A 23,255-nucleotide genomic window follows, 5' to 3' on the forward strand; every position below is an offset into this window, starting at 1 on the left:
ACCAGTTCAGTAAAGGCTCTTCTGAAGAAGAGGGTTTTGAGTCTGGATTTGAAGGAGTTTAGAGAAGGTGACTCTGATATCCTTGGGCAGAGAGCTCCAGAGCTTTGGTGCTCAGCAGGAGAAGGCCCTGTCACCCATACAATGTAGACGGGCTTGGGGGACAGTTAGGATACCAGAATTAGAAGAGCGAAGGTTGCGAGGTGGGGAGTAGGGTGATAATAGTTCTGAGGTACTGAGGTGCTAAGCCATGCAGAGCCTTATAGGTGAGCATGAGGATTTTAAAGTCCACACGGAAGCCAGTGCAAGGACTCCAGGACAGGAGTAATGTGAACACTTCCACTAGACCTGGTCCGGATTCTTGTTGTCGAATTTTGGACATACTGTACTGCAGTTCAATATAGATTTACCGTGTAGATTATAGTAGTATAGTTTAGATTATAGTATGTAGTGTAGTACAGATTGTAGTAGTAGCCTGACCGTGTCTCAGTCTGAGACGGTATGATCCCATGTCTGGTGTGTCAGTATGGTGCAGTAACTCAAGGAGTTGCCAAGACGAGAGTGTCCCGTTCTCGTTTCTTTAACTTATCTTATGCTGCTTTTATGTTTCCATCTGGGGGTAGTGCCTGTCTCAGCCTGTCCTGGCTGACCTACCCTAGTGTCAGCTTGTTTGGGATTCACTGTGCAGTACTGCTGTTTCTCTGCCTCTTAGCTGCATCTGTGTCCGATCCGCCACGTAGACCTCGGTGTGCTTAAAAGCATCCAGAGCTCTGTGTGTGTGGACAAGTTCTTCAGTGTGCGTTTTTTAAGACTTGGGACCAAGCGCGTGTGACAGATCCATACTGTCCGCACCTGCAGGCGATCTCTTTCTCTTCATGTCTCTCTCACTCCCGTAGAGTGGGGAGAGATGCAGAACATCACAACAACACGAGAGAGGGTGGAGCTGAAGGGGCTGGAGAAATTCACCAACTACAGCGTGCAGGTGCTGGCGTACACGCAGGCCGGCGACGGGGTCAGGAGCCGCATGCTGAACGTCCAGACCAAGGAGGACAGTGAGTACACGCTCGTGCTTTCAGAAAAATCACTTGTCAATATAGCACCTTCCAAACCCAATGACACTGTACAAATGGTAAATGGAGAGGGTAGGTACTGGGGCTGTAGAGAGGGGAGAGGGTAGGTACTGGGGCTGTAGAGAGGGGAGAGGGTAGGTACTGGGGCTGTAGGGAGGGGAGGGTAGGTACTGGGGCTGTAGGGAGGGGAGAGGGTAGGTACTGGGGCTGTAGGGAGGGGAGAGGGTAGGTACTGGGGCTGTAGAGGGGAGAGGGTAGGTATTGGGGCTGTAGAGGGGAGAGGGTAGGTACTGGGGCTGTAGGGAGGGGAGAGGGTAGGTACTGGGGCTGTAGAGGGGAGAGGGTAGGTACTGGGGCTGTAGAGAGGAGAGGGTAGGTACTGGGGCTGTATATGCAGTTGCAGCAGCAGAGCAGTGAGAGAGGAGAGGAAGGAGGAGGTGGAGGTGGGATCTGAACAAAGGCTCGTGCCCCTGGGCGAGGTGCTGAGGGAGGGAGAGGGGGGCGGTCAGGGGAGGAGGGTGATTAAAGCTTATTTGTGGGCTGATGTGCCATTAACAGTGTTAATGAGAATTAAGAAGCTTGCGCTTATGGCCGAAGGGGGGTCTCACACAGCTTACCGCCTATACAAGAAGGGATTAATTCTTCATGGATTAGAGAGAATTAATTTGTGCTTACACTGTTGAGGTTTGGATTAGGGTTGTATCTGTGTCTCCTGGCCTCAGAGAAAAGGGAATGGGGGAAGGGGCTGCAGATGGGGCATTGTAACAAGAAACGCTGGCAACGCTGGCCATGACGCGCGCTCTGAAACACTTGCACGCTTGCCTCATGATAAAGTACTCATGATACACATTGCCTGTATTGTAAATAAAAAATATCAATAACCCTCACACTTCTATAGCTCTGTTCTGGAGACTTCACTCAAAGCGCTTTTCAGGTCATGGGGATCCCCTCCACCCCCACCAGTGTGCAGCCCCACCTGGATGGTGCACCAGTCCTCTCCCCACACACCAGCTCTCAGTGGGGAGGAGAGCAGAGTGATGAAGCCAGTTCAGAGATGGGGATTATTAGGAGGCCATGACTGGTAAAGACCAGGGGGAAATTTGGCCAGGACACCGGGGTAACACCCCTATTCTTTTCGAGAAACACCCTGGGATTTTTAATGACCACAGAGGGTCAGGACCTCAGTTTTACGTCTCATCCGAAGGACGGCACCTGTTTACAGTGTAGTGTCCCCGTCACTATACTGGGGCATTAGGACCCACACAGATTGCAGGATGAGCGCCCCTTACTGGTCCCACTAACACTATTGACTGGTATAGGTACTGGCCAGACTCACACCTGCTGAGCTACGGTGGGCTGTCAGTTGCAGGGCGATATTGCTGCTGGCTGTATCACACTGTCATGTGTTCCAGTTCTGCTATCACAGATAGCATACATCTGGCCATCAACCTGCAACCTGCTGCGTGTCCTATAAGATCTGTATCCTCTCCATGGCAAAATCCATACCTGCGAGATTTGACCAATTTCAGACTGGTCCCTGGGCTTGAAGCCGTTTCCACTCGGTGACTTCAACAGAATGTTGTGAAGTCACTCCCCTGAGCTTTGGAAAGTGTAGAAAATAGCAGAATTCAGGTGTCCGGACCCTGAAGGCTTGATGGGATCGAGACGCTGGCTAGCTCAAGGTGTGCCTACACCTGCTTCTCTGGCATTGCTCAAAAGGCTACACACACACAGTCACTTTCTCTGCAAGTGTGTGTGTGTGGCTTCTTCCCTGGCTCTCCCTGGCTCTTCCGGAGAGTCGTATAAAATTAAAATGTTAATCATGTTAATTATGGACTGCACCGTGAGATTAAGACGCTCTCCTGCTGGATCTAGAAGCCGCTGTCTTTCGGGGTTGGGAAGCTGTGGACGAAAGCTGTTGCGGATTTCGGTTTATTATCGGTTTGGCCCGCTCTTTTTTGTTTTCCTCCTCTCCGCCTTTGTGACTGACTCTCTCTGCCATCTCTTGCTCTGCCTCCTTCCTGTGTTTAACCATTTCGCTGTCTCCTGCCTCGTCCCGTCTCCTGGTCTTCTCCCTCTGCCTCTCTGAAGCGTGCTCTCACTTTGTGTGTCCTTCCCCCCCTCACTCCGTCACTTTTCTCCCCCCTCTCTCTCTGCCCCTCCCTCTCCCAGTCCAGTCGTGTCAGCGCAGGGCCTCAGTGATGTGTGTTGTCAGCGTGTCCGGAGGCAGGCTGGTCTCCACACAACACACAGCGAACATGACATCTCTCCCCTCTCAGCGCCCTGCTAACATATGGAGGGGTGATTGGAGACGGTTTCTGCAAATTCTCTCCCAAGTGAAAGGCACAGCCTCTAGGATTTCATTTGCCTTTTCTGTTTGTTGTTGTTCTTGTTCTGCTGCAGGGTGATATCCATCTATCTAGTAGGTTTTGCAGTCTGTAAAGCTAGATGTGATGCAGAGAGTAGACGTTAACTGTGCTGTATGATAGCAGATAGAGAGGGAACTACTCTTAAGTTTAGAGCCAATTCTCTGCTGATCATTTGTCAATTTCCAACCCAGAGGAAAAGATAAAATGTTCATATCTGCGCTCCAGAGTGTTGATATGCATGTCTTTGTTTGCAAAGTGTGTTCTGTGTTCCAGCTCTGTTCCAGCTCCAGAATTTTAAAATGTGCAGACATGTCTCGCATATTGCAGTCAAGCAATTCACCATGGAGAGAACTAAGATCAAGAGGTCTTAGATCTTCCACCACGTTTCCACTGGTGCCCCTTGGTTCGAGTTTCACTCTTCGCTCTGAAGAAGTCCGCTGGGATGACTTTGTCAGTGCCTTTGAGGAGTTTCGGAGCTTGGGTCAGACCCTCTCCTAATAGTCTTTCTTCACGACTATAAGGATTCAGTTCCTTCTGCCTGCCAGTGTAGGAGATCTAGCATCTGTTTCCTGACCAACGCTACCCCGATAGGTGACAGTCCTAGGAGCCCAGCGTCTGCATCTCTCATTTTCTGGTGTAGCATCTCCGTTTTCCCAGTAGGTCATTCTGCTCTGATTGTCTCCATGTCACTTTTTAAATACCCCCTCCCAAATGGGGGATTTGGAGGAACAGTATAGTAGATGAGCCCTCCCATAAATTCTTTGCCCTACTACCATCTGGAAAAAGATATCGCAGTGTACGGGCCTGCTCCACCAGACTCTGTAACAGCTTTTTCCCTCAGGCTGTCAGGCTTATCAACACCCTGGTTCCTACTTGTACCCACTCCAGTTCCAGAAACAAGGTTAAACCCCCCCAGTGTTAAGTGTATATTGTGTGATGTATCTTTTGCACTATTCTGTAACAGTTAGATTGCACTATGTACATATCCTGTGTACACTGCCCCTGTTCCGGCTTACACTGTCTTAGTTTGCACGATCTTATTTATTAATATTGGTATTATTAGTCCTGTCTACTTTGGCTATGTCAGTGTCTTGCCTGTAATTGCACTGTGGACCAGGAGGAACGATATTTTGTTCCACTGTATACTTGTATATGGCTGGAATGACAAATAAACTTGAACTTGAATTGCAAGTGCAGCGATCATGACCAGCTGGGAGAGAGCCATGCTCCACTAGTTAGTTGGCCTTTTAAGAACTGATCTCTGGTCCTTGCAATGAGGACACAGTCTGCAGATTGCCTTGTCTGCCAGTCAGCGGTCTGAGGTTAAAAAAAACTCCATCCGTTTTCTAACCTCATTATCCAGTATGAGGTTGCAGGGGAGCCGGAGCCTATCCCAGCATGCAACGAGCCCAAGGCAGGGTACACCCTGGACAGGACACTAGTCCTTGCAGGATACACACAGACAAACACACTCACACCAAGCTACCTCTGCAGGTATACCTCTGCAGCCCCACTGAAGCTCAGCAGGTGTAAGTCTGGCCAGTACCTGGATGGGAGACTCCTGGGAAAGCTAAGGCTGCTGCTGGAAGAGGTGTTAGTGTGGCCAGTAGGGGGCGCTCACCCTGCGGTCTGTGTGGGTCCTAATGTCCCAGTATAGTGATGGGGGCACAGGACTGTAAACAAAGGGTGCTACCCTTTGGATAAGATGTAAAACTGAGGTCCTGACCCTCTGTGGCCATTAAAAATTAAAAGTAGGAGTGTTACCTTGGTGTCCTGGCCTTTCCTAATCATGGCCTCCTAATAATCCCCATCTCTGAACTGGCTTCATCACTCTGCTCTCCCCCCTGAGAGCTGGTGTGCGGGGAGCGTACTGACGTACTTTGGCTGCCGTTGCATGCCTGGGGGTCACACATTACCTGTAAAGTGTTTGGAGTGGAGTGTCCAGAAAAGTGCTGTAAGTGTAGGGAATTATTATTATTATGATGAGCTAACGAGCCCCCCGCACCTATATACTTGACTGTTACCCATGAACTCTGACCTGCCGGTAGGTCTAGGGGGCACCTGAGACCCCCTTCCCCCCCTGCAGGCTCAGGCTTCAGCTGAGAGCCTGTCCAGCCCAGTGCAGTGTAGAGCAGTGTACGGCATCCTCGCTGTGGGGTATGGATTAGACAGCTTCGCCGCCTGCCTGGTGACAGGTGCCCAGGCTGCAGATTACAGCCCTGCGGGATTAAACTATAATAATGATGATGATGTATTTTTCCCTAAACTCCATCCAAACCCCTCCTGCTAGAGCCTTAAATATCCTTTCTGCTCCAGATTCGCAGATTCCCTGTCACAGCGCTAAAGCTGCAATAATAATAACTGTCTGTGGTGGAGAATTACTGACCCCCTTCACTCAGTCATTCCTCGTCCCCCTGTCCCTGCTCTGTCCCCTCTCCTGGCTGTCCTCTAGTCCCTGTCTTTGACACCGAATTTCCCAGCCCATCGCTGTCCAGACACAAGTTCAGATCCCAGGCTGGGGCTCTTCACTGCAGCCTTACAGAGTCCTGGATGGACACAAGGACAGTGATGGGACCTGGGAATTTAGACAAACCTCGCGGTAGGAGTGTGGAACGACCGCGCGTGGCTTTGCTGTCAGAAGGGATTGAGCGAAGGCTGGAGTTTCGGCTCGTCAGGATATCCCCCCCCCCCCCCGATCCCTGCCCCTGCCCCTTGCGGAGCGCCTGCTGTGGAGAGTGTTTCAGCTCTGGGCGTTGGCTCCGGGAAGAGCGCTGCTCACTTCGGCACCCTGCCCCTACACAGCCCACATCCGCCCTCCTCACCGGCCCCGGGGGGGAACCACCTGCCCCTCGCTCCTCCCCCTCCTCTCCCCCAGCCCCCTGCCGCTCCCTCAGATTGGAGGAGGACCGTACGAGTTCCAGCTGAGATGTTGCTGCCCTCCTCTGTCCAGTCCGAGCAGCACATGGGGAGGAGAGTCATGCTGCCTCACCCTGCGCTGCTCTGAGCTGCGCAGAACAAAGTGCTCTCATCTCTACCAAGCCGAACTGAGCTGTGTGCTTTCCGTCAATACGGCGCAGTTTTTTGCACATCAAAAGTCTACACACGCCTTGTTGGAATTTCAGCTTTTGTGGATGTAAAGGCTGAAATCAAGACAAACCATGTCAGACCTGTTTAATGGTATAATGATTGCACCGTAGTTCTTCTAACAAGGGGAGCACATCCACAGTATTTAAAAGAGGGATTATGACTGGGGAGCAGTGTTTACTTTCAGTCTGATCTCTGCCGTTGAGTGTACAGTACTGTACTGCAGATTACACGCACAATTGTATGTACAGTATGTATCTTGTTTTCTGTACGAATCGGTTTAGCGATTGCAGTCCTGGGAGGATGAGCGCCACCTGCTGGTCCACAAACACCACTTCCATGGTTTCTCCTTAAGAGAGGCCCAGCTCCTAAGACCAAACAAAATTGGCCTGCCAGGTGTTCTGGGGCACAGGGTTCGGTTCAGAGGATGGGTGCCCTCTGTGTGGTTTGGGTTAGGGTTCGACCTGAGTTACAGATGTGTCAGGTGAAGGCGAGCTGGCCGTAGGTTATATGCTATGCCTCCATATACAGTAGCGTCTTAGGGAATGTTCTGTGAGTAATGTGTTCAAGTGTCATTGCATGAAAAGTCAGTTGACCGAAGTTTCTGGTGAGGAATTGTGGGAAACTGACGCTGTTGGCGAGAGCCTAACCTCTCTGTTTTTCTGTTTGTATTTCAGATCCAGGGCCGCCAGCTGGGATCAAGGCTGTGCCCTCGTCTGCCAGCAGCGTGGTGGTGTCCTGGCTGCCCCCGACCAAACCCAACGGCATCATCCTGAAATACACCATCTTCTGTTCCAGCCCCGGCTCCGGGCAGCCTGTAAGTCACAGGGCATCCTGGCAGCTCTGGGGCTGGTCCTCTCTGGAGCACAGCTCCTGAATGTGATTCCCTTTTAAGTGCAATTCTGTAAGCCCGTGCCTTCGAGTGTCCACATTGCTCATGGCCTCTGCGTGTGGCTATAGCCAGGGTGCATCTGCAGAGAGTGGGGGTGTACTGGGGCACCATCTGGGTGCAGCTGAGCTCGTCCTGGCTTCTTCTCTGTGCCATCCTCCAGCTCAGCACTGGCATCCCCACTGGAGCTCAGCAGTGTGAGTCTGGCCAGTACCTGGATGGGGGACTCCTGGGAAAGCTGAGGCTGCTGCTGGAAGAGGTGTTAGTGGGACCAGTAGGGGGCGCTCACCCTGCAGTCTGTGTGGGTCCTAATGCCCCAGTATAGTGACGGGGACACAGTGCCGTCCTTCAGATGAGACGTAAAATCAAGGTCCTGACTCTTTGTGGTCATTAAAAATCCCACTGTGTTTTTTTCCAAAACAGTAAGGGTGTTACCTCAGTGTCCTGGCATGTAAGAGTTAAGCTAGGCCAGGCTGGGCGTGTTCGGCATTGAGGCTTTCCAATAACTCCAGGGTGCCAGTAGGTGGCGCTCTCCCCCGCTCCCCCTCGTAGTAGAATTTCCAGTTCGGTCTCCCAGTATGGGGACGGGGGGCCTGTGCTGCAGGAGCCTTCCGGACATCGCACCTTAATTCAGCGGGTGAAGCCATCCCCCCCTCTCCGACCTGCTGTTGGCCCAGGTGGGAGATGCACTTCAGGTGTGGATGGAGTAAAGCGCTTTAGGATGCTTTGGTATGAAGCGCTCCCTGCTCCTGCCAGGGTTCGAACCCGGTCTCTCGTGGGCCCCGAGCTCACGAACACAGCGCCCCACCCCACCACACCACACCACATCTTCTGCCTGTGCAGATCTCTGCCCTGTCCGGATTTCAGGGGGGGGTGACGTCACTTCTGTTACCGGCTCTGCGCGCTGAGCCCTGTCATATAAGGGACAGGTATTCATGAAGAATGAATGAACTCGACCCCCACCCCCGGAGCTGGCCTGGGCCCCAGGCCTCTGTGCACACGCGTCCCCAGTAAATCACCGCCTCAGGGCCAGAGAGGCCTGCACACTGGCCCCACTGTGCCATAGTGCATGTTGTGTTATCTGTGTGTGTGTGCTCTCTTCTGAGTGTGCGTATCCAGTTGTGTGTGTGTGTGTATAGTGTTTCTGTGAGTCTCCTCTCAAGCTCATTTGCATATCTGTGTCTGATCATGTTGCCACGACAACCTCATCTGTTCATCAGGGAGGCTGAGGAACAGCAGTGAGATCAGAGAAGGTGTGAATTACACTCACACACACCGCACTCTCCACACACACACACCACACACTGCACACTCCACAGGCAATACACTCTCCACACGCACGTTTCAAACACCACACGCCAAACACACACAATACACACCGCACTCTCCACACACATACACACCACACACTACACACCATACACACAGGGCATTCAGTTCCCGAAATCCACTGGGCTGACTAGTGCTCCAGTGATCTGACTGCAGTGCCTGGGGGGGCAGATGGCCCGAGAGATCAAATGAGTCAAATGCAGAGAAGCTAATCTGGCGAGTCGAGCATTATAATAATAATAATAACATCCTCACACTTATAATTGCTATAATAATAATTGCTTACACTTCTAGAGCTCTGTTCTGGACACCACTCAGAGCTCTTTACAGGTCATGGGGATCCCCTCCACCCCCACCAGTGTGCAGCCCCACCTGGATGATGCTCCAGTCCTCTCCCCACACACCAGCTCTCAGTGGGGAGGAGAGCAGAGTGGTGAGGCCAGTTCAGAGATGGGGATTATTAGGAACCCTGGGATGACCGTAGAGAGTCAGGAGAGTCAGAGATTATTTTTTTACAGTATAGCTTTGTACAGTATGATATCTTTTTTACAATGCCCCATCACTGTACTGGGGCATTAGGACCCACACAGACCGCAGGGTGAGCGCCCCCTACTGGCCCCACTAACACCTCTTCCAGCAGCAGCCTCAGCTTTCCCAGGAGTCTCCCATCCAGGTACTGGCCAGGCTCACACCGCTGAGCTCCAGGGGGGCTGCCAGTGCTGAGTTGCAGATTGATATAGCTGCTGGCAATAGAATATGCTGACAGAGATCATGGAACACGCTGCAGTTCCTGTTTATATCTGTCGTGTCTGTGTGTCTCTGGGTGCTCCAGTGTGTCTGTCTCTTGTGTCTGTGTGTCTCTGGGTGCTCCAGTGTGTCTGTCTCTTGTATCTGTGTGTCTCTGGGTGATCCAGTGTGTCAATCCCTTGTGTCTTTGTGTCTCTGGGTGCTCTGGTGTGTATATCCCTGGTCATCCTTGTGTCTGTGTGTCTCCTGCAGGCCCCCAGCGAGTACGAGTCCAGCCCCGAGCAGCTGTTCTACCGGATAGCCCATCTGACCCGAGGCCAGCAGTACCTCATCTGGGCGGCCGCGGTCACCTCCGCTGGCCGTGGCAACATCAGTGAGAAGGTCACTGTGGAGCCTGCTGGGAAGGGTGAGTCCCCGGGGAGGCCTGAAACCACATCCTGCCTCGCACCGTGCGGAAATGATTCCCAAAATCCAAGCATTTCCCCTCCGGGTCCTGGGGCTTGTCTTTCGTCCTCTGAATCAGCTCTTACTTGCCTCTGAGTCAACTTTTTTTTGTTTTAAAAGTTTTAAAAATTTAAATGCATGTAAATGCAAATATTTTCAGTTGAACTTCACACATTATTTAACAGGTGGAAAACAGGTGTGGGGAAGGAGACAGGGTACTAGCCCAATTTAAGGTAGGGTGGGTGAAGTTACGTAGTATATTACAAGACTATTGATTTTGGAAAAAAAACTACCGTGCAATTTCCAGAATGTGGACAGGGCTCCTGTTTGAGTCTCCTGGGACCTGTGCTGAGCTTCTGAGGTCTGACTTCATCAGATCTCAAGGTATTCTCCTCCTCCTCGCTCACATGAAGGACTCGCACCAGCTGGACCCCAGCCCTCACTCTGTCAAATGTGAAAGGACATTTCGTCGGCTGTGTACTGCACCTTACAGTACCTTCCCCTCCAGGACCCTGAGCCCAGGCCGCTCAGGGCCTGTGGTTGAATGGGCTGGCGTGTATCTCCAGGATACTGTAGATTCAACCAGTTCCCTTCGCTCGTTTCTACAGCTCCTTGTGTATTTGGACAGCTCTTCCGTCAGTGACCTGTGCCATTGAGGAGGCTATCCCATGAAGCACAGGGTCAGGACAGTGAAGCACAGACACACATCTCCGCTGGTGCGGTCTCCACAAATTGGGTTCTGACCGCATCCATCTTCACTGTCGTTCTCTCTTTACTGGGTCCCTCAGTCTGTCCTCCGTCCCGGAGACCTTCCTCCTCTCAAGGCGCTGTCTTACTGATCAAGACTGCCTTTGTGTTTGTGCGGAGGCTGGGTGAGGACCGCAGGAATCTCTGGAATCTAGTGATGGCTGCTGTGTGGATTCGCCCCCGTCTGTCTCCCTGCACTCTTCTCTCTTTCTGCCCCTCTCTTCTCCCCTCTGCTCTCTATTCCCCCTCGTCCATTTGCCTCTCTCCATCCCCTTCTCCCCACTCGCCGTTCTTCCTCCTCTCTTGTCTCCTCTCCTCCACTCCTCTCGAGCAGCCATGTCAGTGTTCAATTGACGGCAGGCTTTGCTGTAGGGCCACTGTTAATTATTTCACTTGAGCTGGGTCAGCCAAATTAACCAGCCTCCTTCCAAGTCGAGACAAGAAATGTCTTAACCAATAGACACGGTATTTGAGAGAGGAGAAAGGATGGGATCAATATCTTGTGGATTGCCCATGGAGAGAGAGCACAATACAGATAGCGTTCTTTTCCCTGAAGTTAATAACGAGCTGTAAAAGAGCCTCTGTCAGGCAGGCCCACTCAATACTTCATTGAGCAGGCAGGAGTAGTAACAGGGAGAGCACCGTTAATATATCAAGAGATGTGTGCTTACTCTCCTGATCAGATAGTGGCTACCTCAGTGAGTCTGTGTGAGGCTACGTAGGTCTGCGTGCGACAGTGCACGTCTGTGTGAGTCTGTGTGTGTCTGTGCGTGATATCACAAGATGTGTGCTTACTCTCCTGCTCAGATAGGCCCTTCCTGAGTGAGGCTGCGCAGGTCTGTGTGCTTCTGTGCAAGTCTGCGTGTGTCTGTGTGTGATATCACAAGATGTGTGCTTACTCTCCCGCTCAGATAGTGGCTTCCTCAGTGAGGCTGCGTGTGACAGTGCACATCTGTGCGATTCTGTGTGGGTCAGTGTGCATCTGTGTGAGGCTGTTTGTGAGTCTATGTGTGATATGAAGAGATGTGTGCTTACTCTTTGATTAGATTGTGGCTACCTCAGCATATCTGGTTACTGCTTATTACTTAGGGGTAGAAGCCTATGGCCTAAGACAAAGGCCCGTGTTTGTGTGTGTTAGTCCGTGGTTATGTTTGTGTGGGTCTCTACATGTGTGTTAGTGTAGAGTGCAACTGTGTGTTTTGCATGTTTGCTTGTAAATTGATTATGTAGGAGACTGAAAACCTTGCATTTAGTGAGCATTTCACTAAAATCACACACAAACACAACCAAATTATTTCTGTATTTTTCCTCACCAGATCTCGCACGTAATTAAAAAAGCTGGGAGATGCTGCTCTCCTTGAAAATGTCTTAATTAATGTTTTCTCTCATCTTGGCCTCCTCTGGCCATTTTTTTCAAAATCTCTTGTGTAGCTGACTTCTGTTTTTTTCTTGACATTTTAATTAGGCCTGTTAGGAAACCTCCAATGCATTTTACCAGTTGTGACTGCATATTCCTTTTCTGTTCCTACCTAAGCAAATGTCTGGCATATTTAAGCTTTCTGCACAATTACACGTTTCTCCTATAACACCACTTATCTAGATTTTGTGGCACGGTAACACAGTAATTTGTTTAAATATTTCCCATCTCTAATAAAACTACAGACGGTGTTGAATACTGTTGCAAATACCCATATATCTGCAAAGCTAGAATAAATCGATTGATAGATCAGTCTTTTTCTCACTTATTTTCAATCAGAACGTTCTCAAAGCACTTTACATAAACTAGACTTAACAAATGTACAGAAGCAGAAAAAGAATAATGGAGCAAATGCATAAATGACCAAATTAAAAGAAAGAATTAAAAGCTATTGGAAGTCAGTCTTGAGGCGAGATTTGTAAACGTGAGCAGAGGGGGTGTTTCTGACGAGGGCAGGAGGAGTTATTCCAGAGACGAGGGGCTGCTAACGCACAGTGTGACGTCCTGGGAGCGTTGAAGAGCTTAGCGCGGTGAAGGAGGTGATTGAGCTGGGACACGCAGGGACAGTAGTTCTAGAGGGCGATGTTTAACCATAACCAACACTGTTGGTTAGAGTTGTCCTATAGCGCTATGCAACTAGCAAACACTAGTTACCAGCTTGGGTGTGGTGTGCCAGTAATGTGTGCGGTTCTACATGGATTGTGGATTAAACTTAGAACAGCTGCCTCTGATGCATGCTGTGACAGGCAGTATGTAATCCACCAAACTGCTTTTCATTTTGGTCTTGTGTCTCTTTCTCCTGGGTTTGGTGCCTCAGCCCCAGCGAAGATCATCTCGTTCGGGGGCACAGTGACCACTCCTTGGATGAGGGACGTGCGCCTGTCCTGCACCTCTGTAGGGGAGCCCGCCCCTACCATCAAGTGGACCAAAGACAGGTCAGTGCCTCTCTCTTCATCGCTAGTCCTCCTCTTCATCGCTGTCCTTCTCCTCTTCTCTGTGTGCTCCCAAATTCTCCGTCTAGCTCCTGTCCTCTCCCAGCATTCTGCCCTCCCTCGCCTCCCCCCTCTCGTTTCCTGCACCTTGCAGTGGGATCACCATCGTCACCGAGTCCTGTGCACCTGAAAATCACACCCTGGCCCAGTTCTGCCAAAGCCATAACGTGGGTGCAGGTGGACCCTAACAACAACACGTACAGGAAGGAGGAGAAGATGAAAAGTCTTTGGTTTCTGTAATATAGATTCATATACATGCACACTTTTCAACTTGTCAGCTCAATTTCATCCAATGAAACAGTCCAACAAAAGAGACAGGCAATCACAATACATTAACAATTAAATACTACAGTTTGACAGACTTCGAGTTAACTGACAGAATACACTTAGGGTGAGTCAGAAAGACCGGATTTTCCCTGCAGTAATGGGGAAATGCACTAATAATAAAAAAGGTAAAGATAAATATTTACATAGCTGTAAAATACAGAAATAGCCAGGGTAACCTGTAGGGGCAGATCAGCTGTTTGCTTTTTGTGTACTGTAGCGAATTTTAAACAGTAGGTTTTTTTTATACAGGCAAATGAAATAAAGAGCAGGCGTATTTGTGAGAAAAAAGGCACACAATTTTCATTGAGTACATCGATTTAAAAAAAAAAAGTTTTAAAAAATTTCAAAAGATACAGTAATCTCGAGTCTGTGCTTGTGCTGTAATGACAGTGTTTTTGTGCTGAAAAGAATGTACAGTAATTGGTGGTTCAATGGCCATGTGACAATAACGTACTGCCCAGCCCAGTTATGCAGCAGCAGAACAGACAGCCTGGTCTCCCAGTTCTGAGTCCCTGGGGGCCCAGAGCCCAGAGCACACCAGCAGTGTGTAGTGTGTAGGTGGAGAGGGTGATAGTACTTCTCTCGGGTCAGGAGCCCGAACGTTCAATTTCTTCGAACTGTGCAGCAGCTTTTTAAGCGTTTGTCCGAAATCCACAAGGAACCAGAGCAAGGAATCTTCTGAGGGTGATAGATGTCTTCTATCCATACATAGTCACCGACAGAATATTATATCTGTACTGGGCGTATGCACAGGTTCGGACAGGTGATTTCTCTGCTGCTAGCCCTCTGACTTTTGGGGTGCCTGTAAGCTGCTCAGCCTTGTCTGTGAGGGTCACATCGTTACCCCCATCAGTGCTGGCGCTGGAAGACAAAGGGCTTGCTGTGTGGATAATTTGAGGGTGTGGTAATACAAGAGAAGAGTAATATTGTAATGATCTGTCCTGGTGTCCTTTTGTCTGGCTTTTCCACACCTCTGTGAGGGGTTGTGCCCAGTGCCCAGCCACTTAACCCCGCTGTCTTGTTGGCGTGTCACTGCAGTGAGGACCTGGCCATTCCTGTGACTGTGGACGGGCACCGCCTCATCCTGGCCAATGGCACGCTGGTCTTGCGCGCTGTCAAGGCAGAGGATTCTGGGTACTACACCTGCACGGCCACCAACACACTGGGCTTTGACACCATCATCGTCAACCTGCTGGTACAAGGTAACGCACCTCGCCCTGCTGTCATGCTGACGCGCACAATGCACACTGGAAGCCTGGACAACCATAGGAGGGCACACTGAATTTACAGACATGCAAGCCCAACAGTACCAGGGTGACCTGTGACAAGGGTCTGTGTCTTCACAGTGCCTCCAGACCAGCCTCGGCTCACTGTCTCCACCACCTCCACCTCCTCCATCACCCTGGCTTGGATCCCCGGAGACAATGGGGGCAGCTCCATCAGAGGTACAGTCTCTCTACCCGTCTGTCTGACTGCCCGTGTGTCTGATTGTCTAGCCTGTATGTGACAAGTCACACTGAGCCGGCAAGCTTTGATCCCAGCAGACAGTGTCGGAGTCCTCGTCAGAGGTAGTCTCTCTGCCTCTATGACTTGCCTGATTGCATCCGTCCGACTTGCATTGACGTGTTTGACTGTCAGCCCTCTCGCTGAGTGTGTCCAATTGACTGTTTTAGTCTGTCTGACAGGCTGAATGGCAAACTGGCTATAAAATAGGGAGATCACAGTGGCCTGTGTAAATTAGAACAGAGTAATAAATGCCAACTCTAGCGCAACATCTCCATCTAGTGTCCTTCAGAGAACCTAGCACCTCAGCTACTCGGAAACAACAGCGCTGTACTAACTATTGCAAAACATGTTGGGGCACTTTTGGCAGGCGATTCAGTGATGAAAACCTGCTGGTGTTTCATGAACACTGGGGTGTAAGGTGATGTCAGAAAGGAGCTCAGAGGGAAAGACATCAGCAGCGCAGGGCAACAGTGGGATGAACAGTGTCCTCCAGGACTGAGATATGTGATAATTCTAACATCTGCAAAGGTGAAACAGGCAAGAAGACATCAAAAACTGTCCGCTGAGAACTCCACAGAGCAGGAACCAAGTCAGACTGCAGTACACTTTACCCCATGTGGGCGGAAGGGGTGTCTTCCAGGCCCCTGTCCACAGAGAACACGTGCTCGACCAGCAGTTTGATGAGGATGCCAGTGTTGTCCACATGTCATGGTCGTCTTCAGGCCATTCTGACCTGTTAGTGTGTAACCCTGTGTGTCTCTCCAGCAGCAGCGGTGTGCTGTATGTGTGTGTGTGACAGGCCATACTGAAGCGCTGGTTTTTCTCTAGGCTTTGTACTGCAGTACTCTGTTGACAACACGGAGGAGTGGAAGGACGTCTTCATCAGCTCCACAGAGCGCTCCTTCAAGCTCGACAACCTGCGCTGTGGCACCTGGTACAAGGTCAAGCTGGCTGCCAAGAACAGCGTGGGCGCTGGCCGCATCAGCGAGATCATTGAGGCCAAGACGCACGGCCGAGGTGATGGCTGACTCCCGTACACCTGTATACTAAGAGATTTTAATCAGAGCCACTGGCACCATAAAATGCAACACGTCCTGATATACAGACACACCGATAGATTGACAGACACTCTGATATACACACACTGATAAACTGACAGACACACTAACAGACACCCTGACACACTGACAGACACCCTGATATACTGACAGACACCATGACACACTGGCAGACATCCTGTTGTACTGACACCCCGACATACTGATAGACATCCCGATATACCGACAGTCCCTCTGACACACTGCCAGACATCCTGCTATATTGCCAGGCACTCTGACAGACACTGACACACTATCAGACACCCTGACACACTGACAGACATCCTGATGTACTGATAAACACTCTGACACACTTTCAGATACACTGATATACTGACAAGCACTCTGACACACTGCCAGACACCCTGATACTGTACATGAATATGCTACAATGTTACACTCACCCACAGAGACACTGACACTGACACACTGTGACAAAATCAGAATCCCAAGGGGCTGCACTCTACCAAGGGGAGGCCAGGGCTCTCGTGGTGAAACAGTAACAGACAGTAACAGCAGAGGCTTCACAGACAGCGGGTGAGGGACGTTCCCCTCCTCCAGTCAGTTTGGGGCTGTCTGTGAGGGCCGAGTCTTTACTCCAGTCAGTGCGGGGCTGTGGGTGAGGAACGTACCTCTCCTCCAGTCAGCACTGCTTCTCCAGTACTGTCCTGTCTGTGACATGTGAAGCAGTGAGTGACTGGAAGGTGGGCGGATCTGGCCACTCTTCCTCACTCTCTCCCGTGTACCGTCACAGTTTTAGCGGCTCTGAGACGAGATGTGAAGAACACACAATTGGGGGTGGGGGGGGTTGTATGAAAAAATAATTGATCTCAATATTCTTAAATATTTGCTTGTGGCTCTTTCGACACTTCACACTGCATTTTCCTGGCAGCCTGCACAAGTTAGCTGTGCCTGCAGTGACTCACTGCCCCTCAGACCCTGAGCCACTGCCTTGTATGAGTACCCATACACCGACTCTGACCTGCTGGCTTCCTGCACACACTGACTCACTGACACTGCCTCTCCTTGCGCTGTCTGTGACCCAGAGCCTCAGTTCAACAAGGACCAGCACCTCTTCACCCACATCAACTCCACCCACGCGCGGCTCAACCTCCAGGGCTGGAGCAGCGGCGGCTGCCCCATCACCGCCATCCTCCTGGAGTTCCGGCCCAAGGGCACCTGGGCCTGGCACGCCCTGCGCACCAACATCACCTCCGACGTCTTCCTTGCCGAGCTGCGGGAGGCTACCTGGTACGAGCTCAAGATGAAGGCCTGCAACAGTGCCGGCTGTGGCAATGAAACCTCCCAGTTTGCCACGCTGGACTACGATGGAAGTGAGTAACCACCCAGCTTCCATCCACCTTCCATTCACTGGGTCCAGTACAGCGTCTTTTAGCCTATCCCAGCAAGCAGTTTGCCCAAGGCAGCATACACGCTGGACGGGACGCCAGTCCATTGCTGGACACGCACTCACACCAGGGCTGTGTTTCCCAGAAGACATTTAACTGCCCGGCATTCTTTGGACTCTGGGTGGAAACCTGTCCAAACGGGGAGAAATACAACCTCCACACAGAAAGCAATGCTGCAGGGCAGTAGCACTAACACCACACCACCATACCACCCATCACACTACTTAAACACACGCAGTTCCACATCCCACAGCTGGAAACACTAAACACTTACACTGGGAGCTGTATGCCTGCGCCCACTGCTCCGATGTATATCCTGTGTTGTTTTTGCACAAGATTCTCTTTCCTGTCATCGGTTTGAAGAATCTGCAAATGCGCCAAGTCTCGAAACCCTGCCAGGCAGCAGGTGTTGAGAAATGTCACTAAGAGCACAGTCTCTAGGTCACTTTCACCCGCCGACAGCACAAGCCAGACAAGACAGGTCAGACACAGCTCTGCAAACTGCTGCCATCACAAGATATCAAACCTCATATGGCAACCATTAGACAAATATCTATACTTAAACCACAGCTCCAGTCCTGGACAGCTGGAGGGTTTTTGGTTTCCTTTCCACCTGAGCACTTAATTTGAAAAATTGAAATTAATTGGACAAGCTGAAGCCTTTCCCTGCTCTTAAGGCGGATATAATTCGAGGTCAGGAATTCAGTTCCCCTGATTTAACTTTCCCACTGAGTGGCTGTTTTACCTTTGAACCCCTTTTCTCATTCCCTGTCATCCTTCAAAGGAATTGTGCACGTTAATGGACATTATCCAACAAGAGCACATTAGACGACAAAATATGGTGCCCGAACCGTGCAGGGCAACCCATGTCAAGTGATGAACCTGCAAAGCACTTACTGTATCAAAATGTCATACCAGGCGTGAAAGGCCAACAGAAACATCCCATCATAGGTAATGGCGTAGTGTCTTGCATTACGAGCTTGTCAATACCACATTTCTGACTTCTGTGAAATGCGGTCTTGAGATCAGTTCTTATGTAAAGAGGGGTTATAAATCTGTCTCATCAAACCACAACAAGAACCTTTTCAAGCTGATTCTACACTTCTGTATAGGGAACCTCACCTTTGGGTGGGACAGAGAAATCTAAACATATAGAAGAGTATAGTACTGTACAGCAGAGTAGGGCAGTGCCTCATGGTCGAGCCCAGCGTCTTGAGGACAGCTCAGATCGGCACTAGGCACTGGCCCTACAGGTCCTACGGGGGCCACAGTCTGGCAACACTGCAGTCCGGTTGTCCACAGTGTGGCTGTGCAACATGTTTTTCCATTGCCGTCCCTTTCTTCTCTGCCCCCCTCTCCAGGTACCATCCCCCCAATCAAGTCGGCCCGGGGGGAGGGGGACGATGTGAAGAAGCTGTTCAGCATCGCCTGCCCCGTCATCCTGGTCACGCTGGGCGTGGCCCTGCTCTTCATCATCCGCAAGAAGCGCAAGGAGAAGAGGCTGAAGAGGCTGAGGGGTGAGGGAGGGACTCGCACACTGTAGCACAGTTCACTGTGAGGGGATTTTGTCTGTTACAGCAGTTTGTAATCAGGGCATAGTAAGAAATGAGTACATCCATCTCCACCTGTTCTGCACCCACATTATCCAGTACAGGGTCAGGGTCACGGGGGTGCCAGAGCCTATTCCAGCAAGCAGTGGAGCACAAAGTTACACCCTTGATGTGACACCAGTCCATCGCAGAGCACACACAGACACACACAAACTCACACCAGGGCCGGTTTTCCCAGAAGCCAGTTGACCTATCAGCATGAGTTAGAGCTGTGGGAGGAAACTAGCAGCTGGAGGACTGGAGAACATGTGAACTCCACCCAGACAGCACCCCAGGGATTGAACCCAGAGCAGTGCTCACCACTGCTCCACCTTTCCACTCTCCTACAGCACAGCACACCGTATTACAGCAGGACGCAGAGCATCGCAGTGTAATGCAGGTGAAACTCCACAACCCAGTCACACAATGAATACTGTGCAATAACAAGACAGTCAGCCAAACCGTTGGCATTAGAGACAAATTTGGGTGACAGTACTACTGTGTCACACTGTTTCTCACTGGACCGTCAGTCTTCCTACAGTGTTATGTGTAATGTATTTTACTTGCATTATTATATGCTGTTATTTTCCTTTTCAGATGCTAAAAGCCTGGCTGAAATGCTGATTAGGTAAGGTATATTTTCTTGTGATCACTGGTTATAAATGCCAGCTTTCTAAATCAAATCAGAAGTTTATTTATCAAATGCACAACAGTACAGCGTGCAGCAGTAGCTGCTGGCAATGAAATGTCTTTTCTGCGAGCTCACAAAAATCACATCACAAAAACACAAAAATCACAAAATTGAGGTTACGAAACTCGTGGTGATAGCTGGATTTGAACACCCGACCTCACGCTGATAAGTCAGTCACTTAAACCATCACGCCACTGACGCAGTCAGTTCTTTCAGACTTGCCGTTAAAATTGTAATTAACCTTTAATGGATTGCTTTTCACACTCACAAAACTGAATCACGCACAGGCGACAGTGTTCAAGCAAGCTGAAATGTTTTTGTAGCTGTCCACGGAGAAAGGAATTCAGAGCCCTTCCGCCTTGGGCAGGGGAAGCAGTCACTCCAGTAGTTCTGCCTGCGGACATGCCTGGTGTTAAACCTGGAGCTCGACAGCAGTGAGGAATCAGCAGGAAAAAGAGCATGTGGCTTGTACAAGCTCTGAAGTGGCTGACCCGTTCACCTAGTGTGCAGTGCATTGAGAAAGCAGGAAGCAATGTCATTGTGACCAGTCTTGTTAAGCAGTTGACTGAGTACAGAAATGTATAAATCAAGTGTAGTGGAACACTGGCAGTCCTAACTGTGGAGAAGCCTGGCTACACAGGAAACTTCTTTTTCTATTATCACTTTCCATGTTGCACTGGATAGGACAGATCTTCCCAATGACACGCCCTGTCTCCACCCCTGGGACTTTTTATCACCCGTGGTGAAAAATTCTTATGTCTCCGCCTTCCTCTCTCTTCCTCCCTGGAGCAGTAAGAATAACCGCAGTTTCGACACGCCGGTGAAAGGGCCCCCACAGGGCCCCCGACTTCACATCGACATCCCCCGTGTGCAGCTGCTGATCGAGGACAAGGAGGGCATCAAACAGCTGGGTCAGTCTGTCCGTCCTGAGAGCTGGTCATGTGTCCATTTGCCCGTCTGTCGGTATCTCAGGAATCTGGCTGATTGCTGGAAATCTGCCGGCCAGCTAATATGTCTATATAAGTTGCTTCAGTGTTTGTAGGGCTGCTTTTCAAGAGCAGTAAGGTCTTGCTTTCCATCTGTGTCCATACCATGGTGCATATTTCCACATGCCAAGCCAATCCCGCTCTCTAACACTGTTCCCTGTCCCCCGACGCTGACAGGTGAAGACAAAGCCACCATCCCCGTGACAGACACCGAGTTCAGCCAATCAGTGAACCCTCAGAGCTTCTGCACGGGCGTGTCTCTGCACCACCCCGCCCTCATCCAGAACACCGGCCCCCTGATCGACATGTCGGACATCCGGCCCGGCACCAGTGAGTACGACCGCACCCCGGCCACTCCATCGACTTCATGCCATCGCTCTCAAGTCTTGTACAGCGCCTGTTGATCCAGGGCATTCTCAGGGCACTCTCTACAAATTAAATATGGAAGAAAGTACAATACACAGAAAATAATAATAACGATGATGATAATAACAATAATGCCAAAAATGTTAAATGAAAAACAGGTTAAAAAACTGAAAGCTAAGCGTTAAAGATGACCCCTAGACACGGGCAGGAGGGGAGGTGCACCAGGTTGAATGATAAATTAAAGACAGAGCAAGTTTTTGTTCCTGGGAATCCCCACTCCATAGCTTTTTGTAGAGCTTCTCCAGCCCTACCTTTGTGATCTGCCTGCGTACTTCACCCAATCCTAGTCTTCACTCTGTATGTCAAAGATTTCTAGTTGTGGGTGACTCAGGATTATCTCAGGTTACAGCAATAAGACCGAGGTGATGTTGGACCATCTAAAACTCAGTGATGCATATATTTTCCCCTCAAATTCTGTTAAAAACTTGTGTGGGGTACTTTTTCGACTCAAAATCTGCCACACATCCTACTTTCATTTAGGAAACAACCTCTAAGACCAATTCTTTCTCTAACTGATGTTGAGAAATTAGTCCATGCTATCGTCTCCTCAGGCCTAGACTCCTGCAATGTTTTGCTAGCTTGATCACCCAAGAAATGACTTCAGAGACTACAGTGTGATCAAGTACTGACCAAGTGTAAAAGGTCCAAACATGTTTCTCCTGTGCTGAAAAACCCACACGGACCAGTCTTAGAGGACAGACTTCTTTCATTGAGATTCTCTATCAAGTTTGTCTCCTGCACACCTTATTACAGAATATCCCCGTGTGGACCTGCTCGCTGGCTACAGGCCCGATGAGCAGCAGCCCCCGGTTCTGGAATAACTTTTCCTGCCCTCTGTGCCTGTTTTCCAATCTTGCCTCAAGACTGACTGGCACTTCATGGTCTTCAGCTCCTAACAGAATACTTTTAATTTAATCATTTATATTTTTTGGGTATTATTCTTTTTTAAGTCTACTTTCTGGAAAAAGTGAACATTAAAAAAAGAATGTGGTGCCTGAAATTTAAGAGTAAAACTGGTGATTTCTGTTTTGCGAAGAGAAAACAGGGAGGGAAAAGGGGAGCAGTCAGATCTCCAATTGTCCGACGGCAGTTATCATGACAGATCACACGTCATTCCCTGTGGCTCGTGGGGATCTGGGCCTGAGTGCTTGCTGTTCAGCCCCTGAGCTCCTCAGGCCTGAGGTTTTCCAGGCTTCTTTAGCATTAAGCAGACAGAGAGCTATGATCCTCCCCTGGAGAGAGGATGCAGTAGTGAGTAAACTCCGCCTGAGCAGACTGGAGTGACTGAAGGAGTGCGTCTTAATCAAGCACTGATTTCAACCCCCAGCCTGCCAACAGGAGAGTCGGAGCCCTGCCCAGCGCTCCCGGTGCGCTGAAACAGGCTTTGTCAATATGCCGCCTGCCTCCCTCTCCCTTTCCCAGATCCGGTCTCCCGTAAGAGCGTGAAGTCCGCCCACAGCACCCGAAACCGCTACTCCAGCCAGTGGACGCTGACCAAGTGCCAGGCCTCCACGCCGGCTCGCACCCTCACCTCCGACTGGCGCACCGTGGGCTCGCAGCACGGCATCACCGTCACCGAGAGCGACAGCTACAGTGCCAGCCTGTCCCAGGACACAGGTGCCTGTCGCCGCCCCCATGTCCTCGGCATCCACACGCAGACTTTCCCTGCATTGTGAAAACAGACGTCAAGACTGGTAGAGGTCATGAACTCCCTCCATTTCATCCATCCATTATCTAACCACTTTATCCAATTCAGGGTGATGGGAGGGCTGGAGTCTATCCCAGCAAGCAACAGGCACAAGGCAGGACACACCCTGGACAGAGTGCCAGTCCTCTGCAGGGCACACACAGACACAGACACACACAAAGGTGATTTTCTGAGAAGCCAGTTAACTGCCCCAGCATGTCTTTGGACTGTGGGAGGAAACAGGAGCACCCGGAGGAAACCCAAGTGAACTTGGGGAGAACATACAAACTCCACCCAGACAGCGCTCCAGGAATTGAACCCAGGGCCCCAGCTCTTTTTAAGTTCCAAATGCAAATCTCCATCTAGGCAACACTGACATTCCTTAAGCAGAC

General features: G+C 50.4%; 1 protein-coding gene and 1 long non-coding RNA gene across 4 annotated transcripts in view; one reads left to right on the top strand and one right to left on the bottom strand.

Moving 5' to 3' along the window:
• The window catches only part of dscaml1 (Down syndrome cell adhesion molecule like 1), a 158,366-nt gene that overhangs the window by 129,536 nt on the left and 5,575 nt on the right, over positions 1-23,255 (top strand). For 2 of the 3 annotated variants that reach the window (XM_088619154.1, XM_088619156.1), the window contains exons 19-31: positions 894-1,049; positions 7,198-7,337; positions 9,738-9,891; positions 12,971-13,088; positions 14,511-14,674; positions 14,819-14,917; positions 15,807-15,995; positions 17,122-17,409; positions 18,846-19,001; positions 19,671-19,701; positions 20,554-20,675; positions 20,928-21,080; positions 22,599-22,793. In XM_088619154.1, coding sequence (XP_088475280.1) covers positions 894-1,049; positions 7,198-7,337; positions 9,738-9,891; positions 12,971-13,088; positions 14,511-14,674; positions 14,819-14,917; positions 15,807-15,995; positions 17,122-17,409; positions 18,846-19,001; positions 19,671-19,701; positions 20,554-20,675; positions 20,928-21,080; positions 22,599-22,793 — 1,965 coding nt within the window. The remainder of the gene's footprint in view (positions 1-893; positions 1,050-7,197; positions 7,338-9,737; positions 9,892-12,970; positions 13,089-14,510; positions 14,675-14,818; positions 14,918-15,806; positions 15,996-17,121; positions 17,410-18,845; positions 19,002-19,670; positions 19,702-20,553; positions 20,676-20,927; positions 21,081-22,598; positions 22,794-23,255) is intronic. The other variant, XM_088619157.1, reaches the window with a different exon arrangement.
• Positions 19,972-22,991, bottom strand: LOC148640919 (uncharacterized). Its single transcript, XR_015930007.1, has 2 exons — positions 22,708-22,991; positions 19,972-21,178 (listed from the first exon to the last, which is right to left on the bottom strand). It is a non-coding gene; the product is annotated as an uncharacterized LOC148640919 (long non-coding RNA).

This window comes from Lepisosteus platostomus, chromosome 25 (assembly GCF_059453375.1).
Source record: "Lepisosteus platostomus isolate fLepPlt1 chromosome 25, fLepPlt1.hap1, whole genome shotgun sequence".
Classification (NCBI taxonomy): Eukaryota; Metazoa; Chordata; class Actinopteri; order Semionotiformes; family Lepisosteidae; genus Lepisosteus; species Lepisosteus platostomus.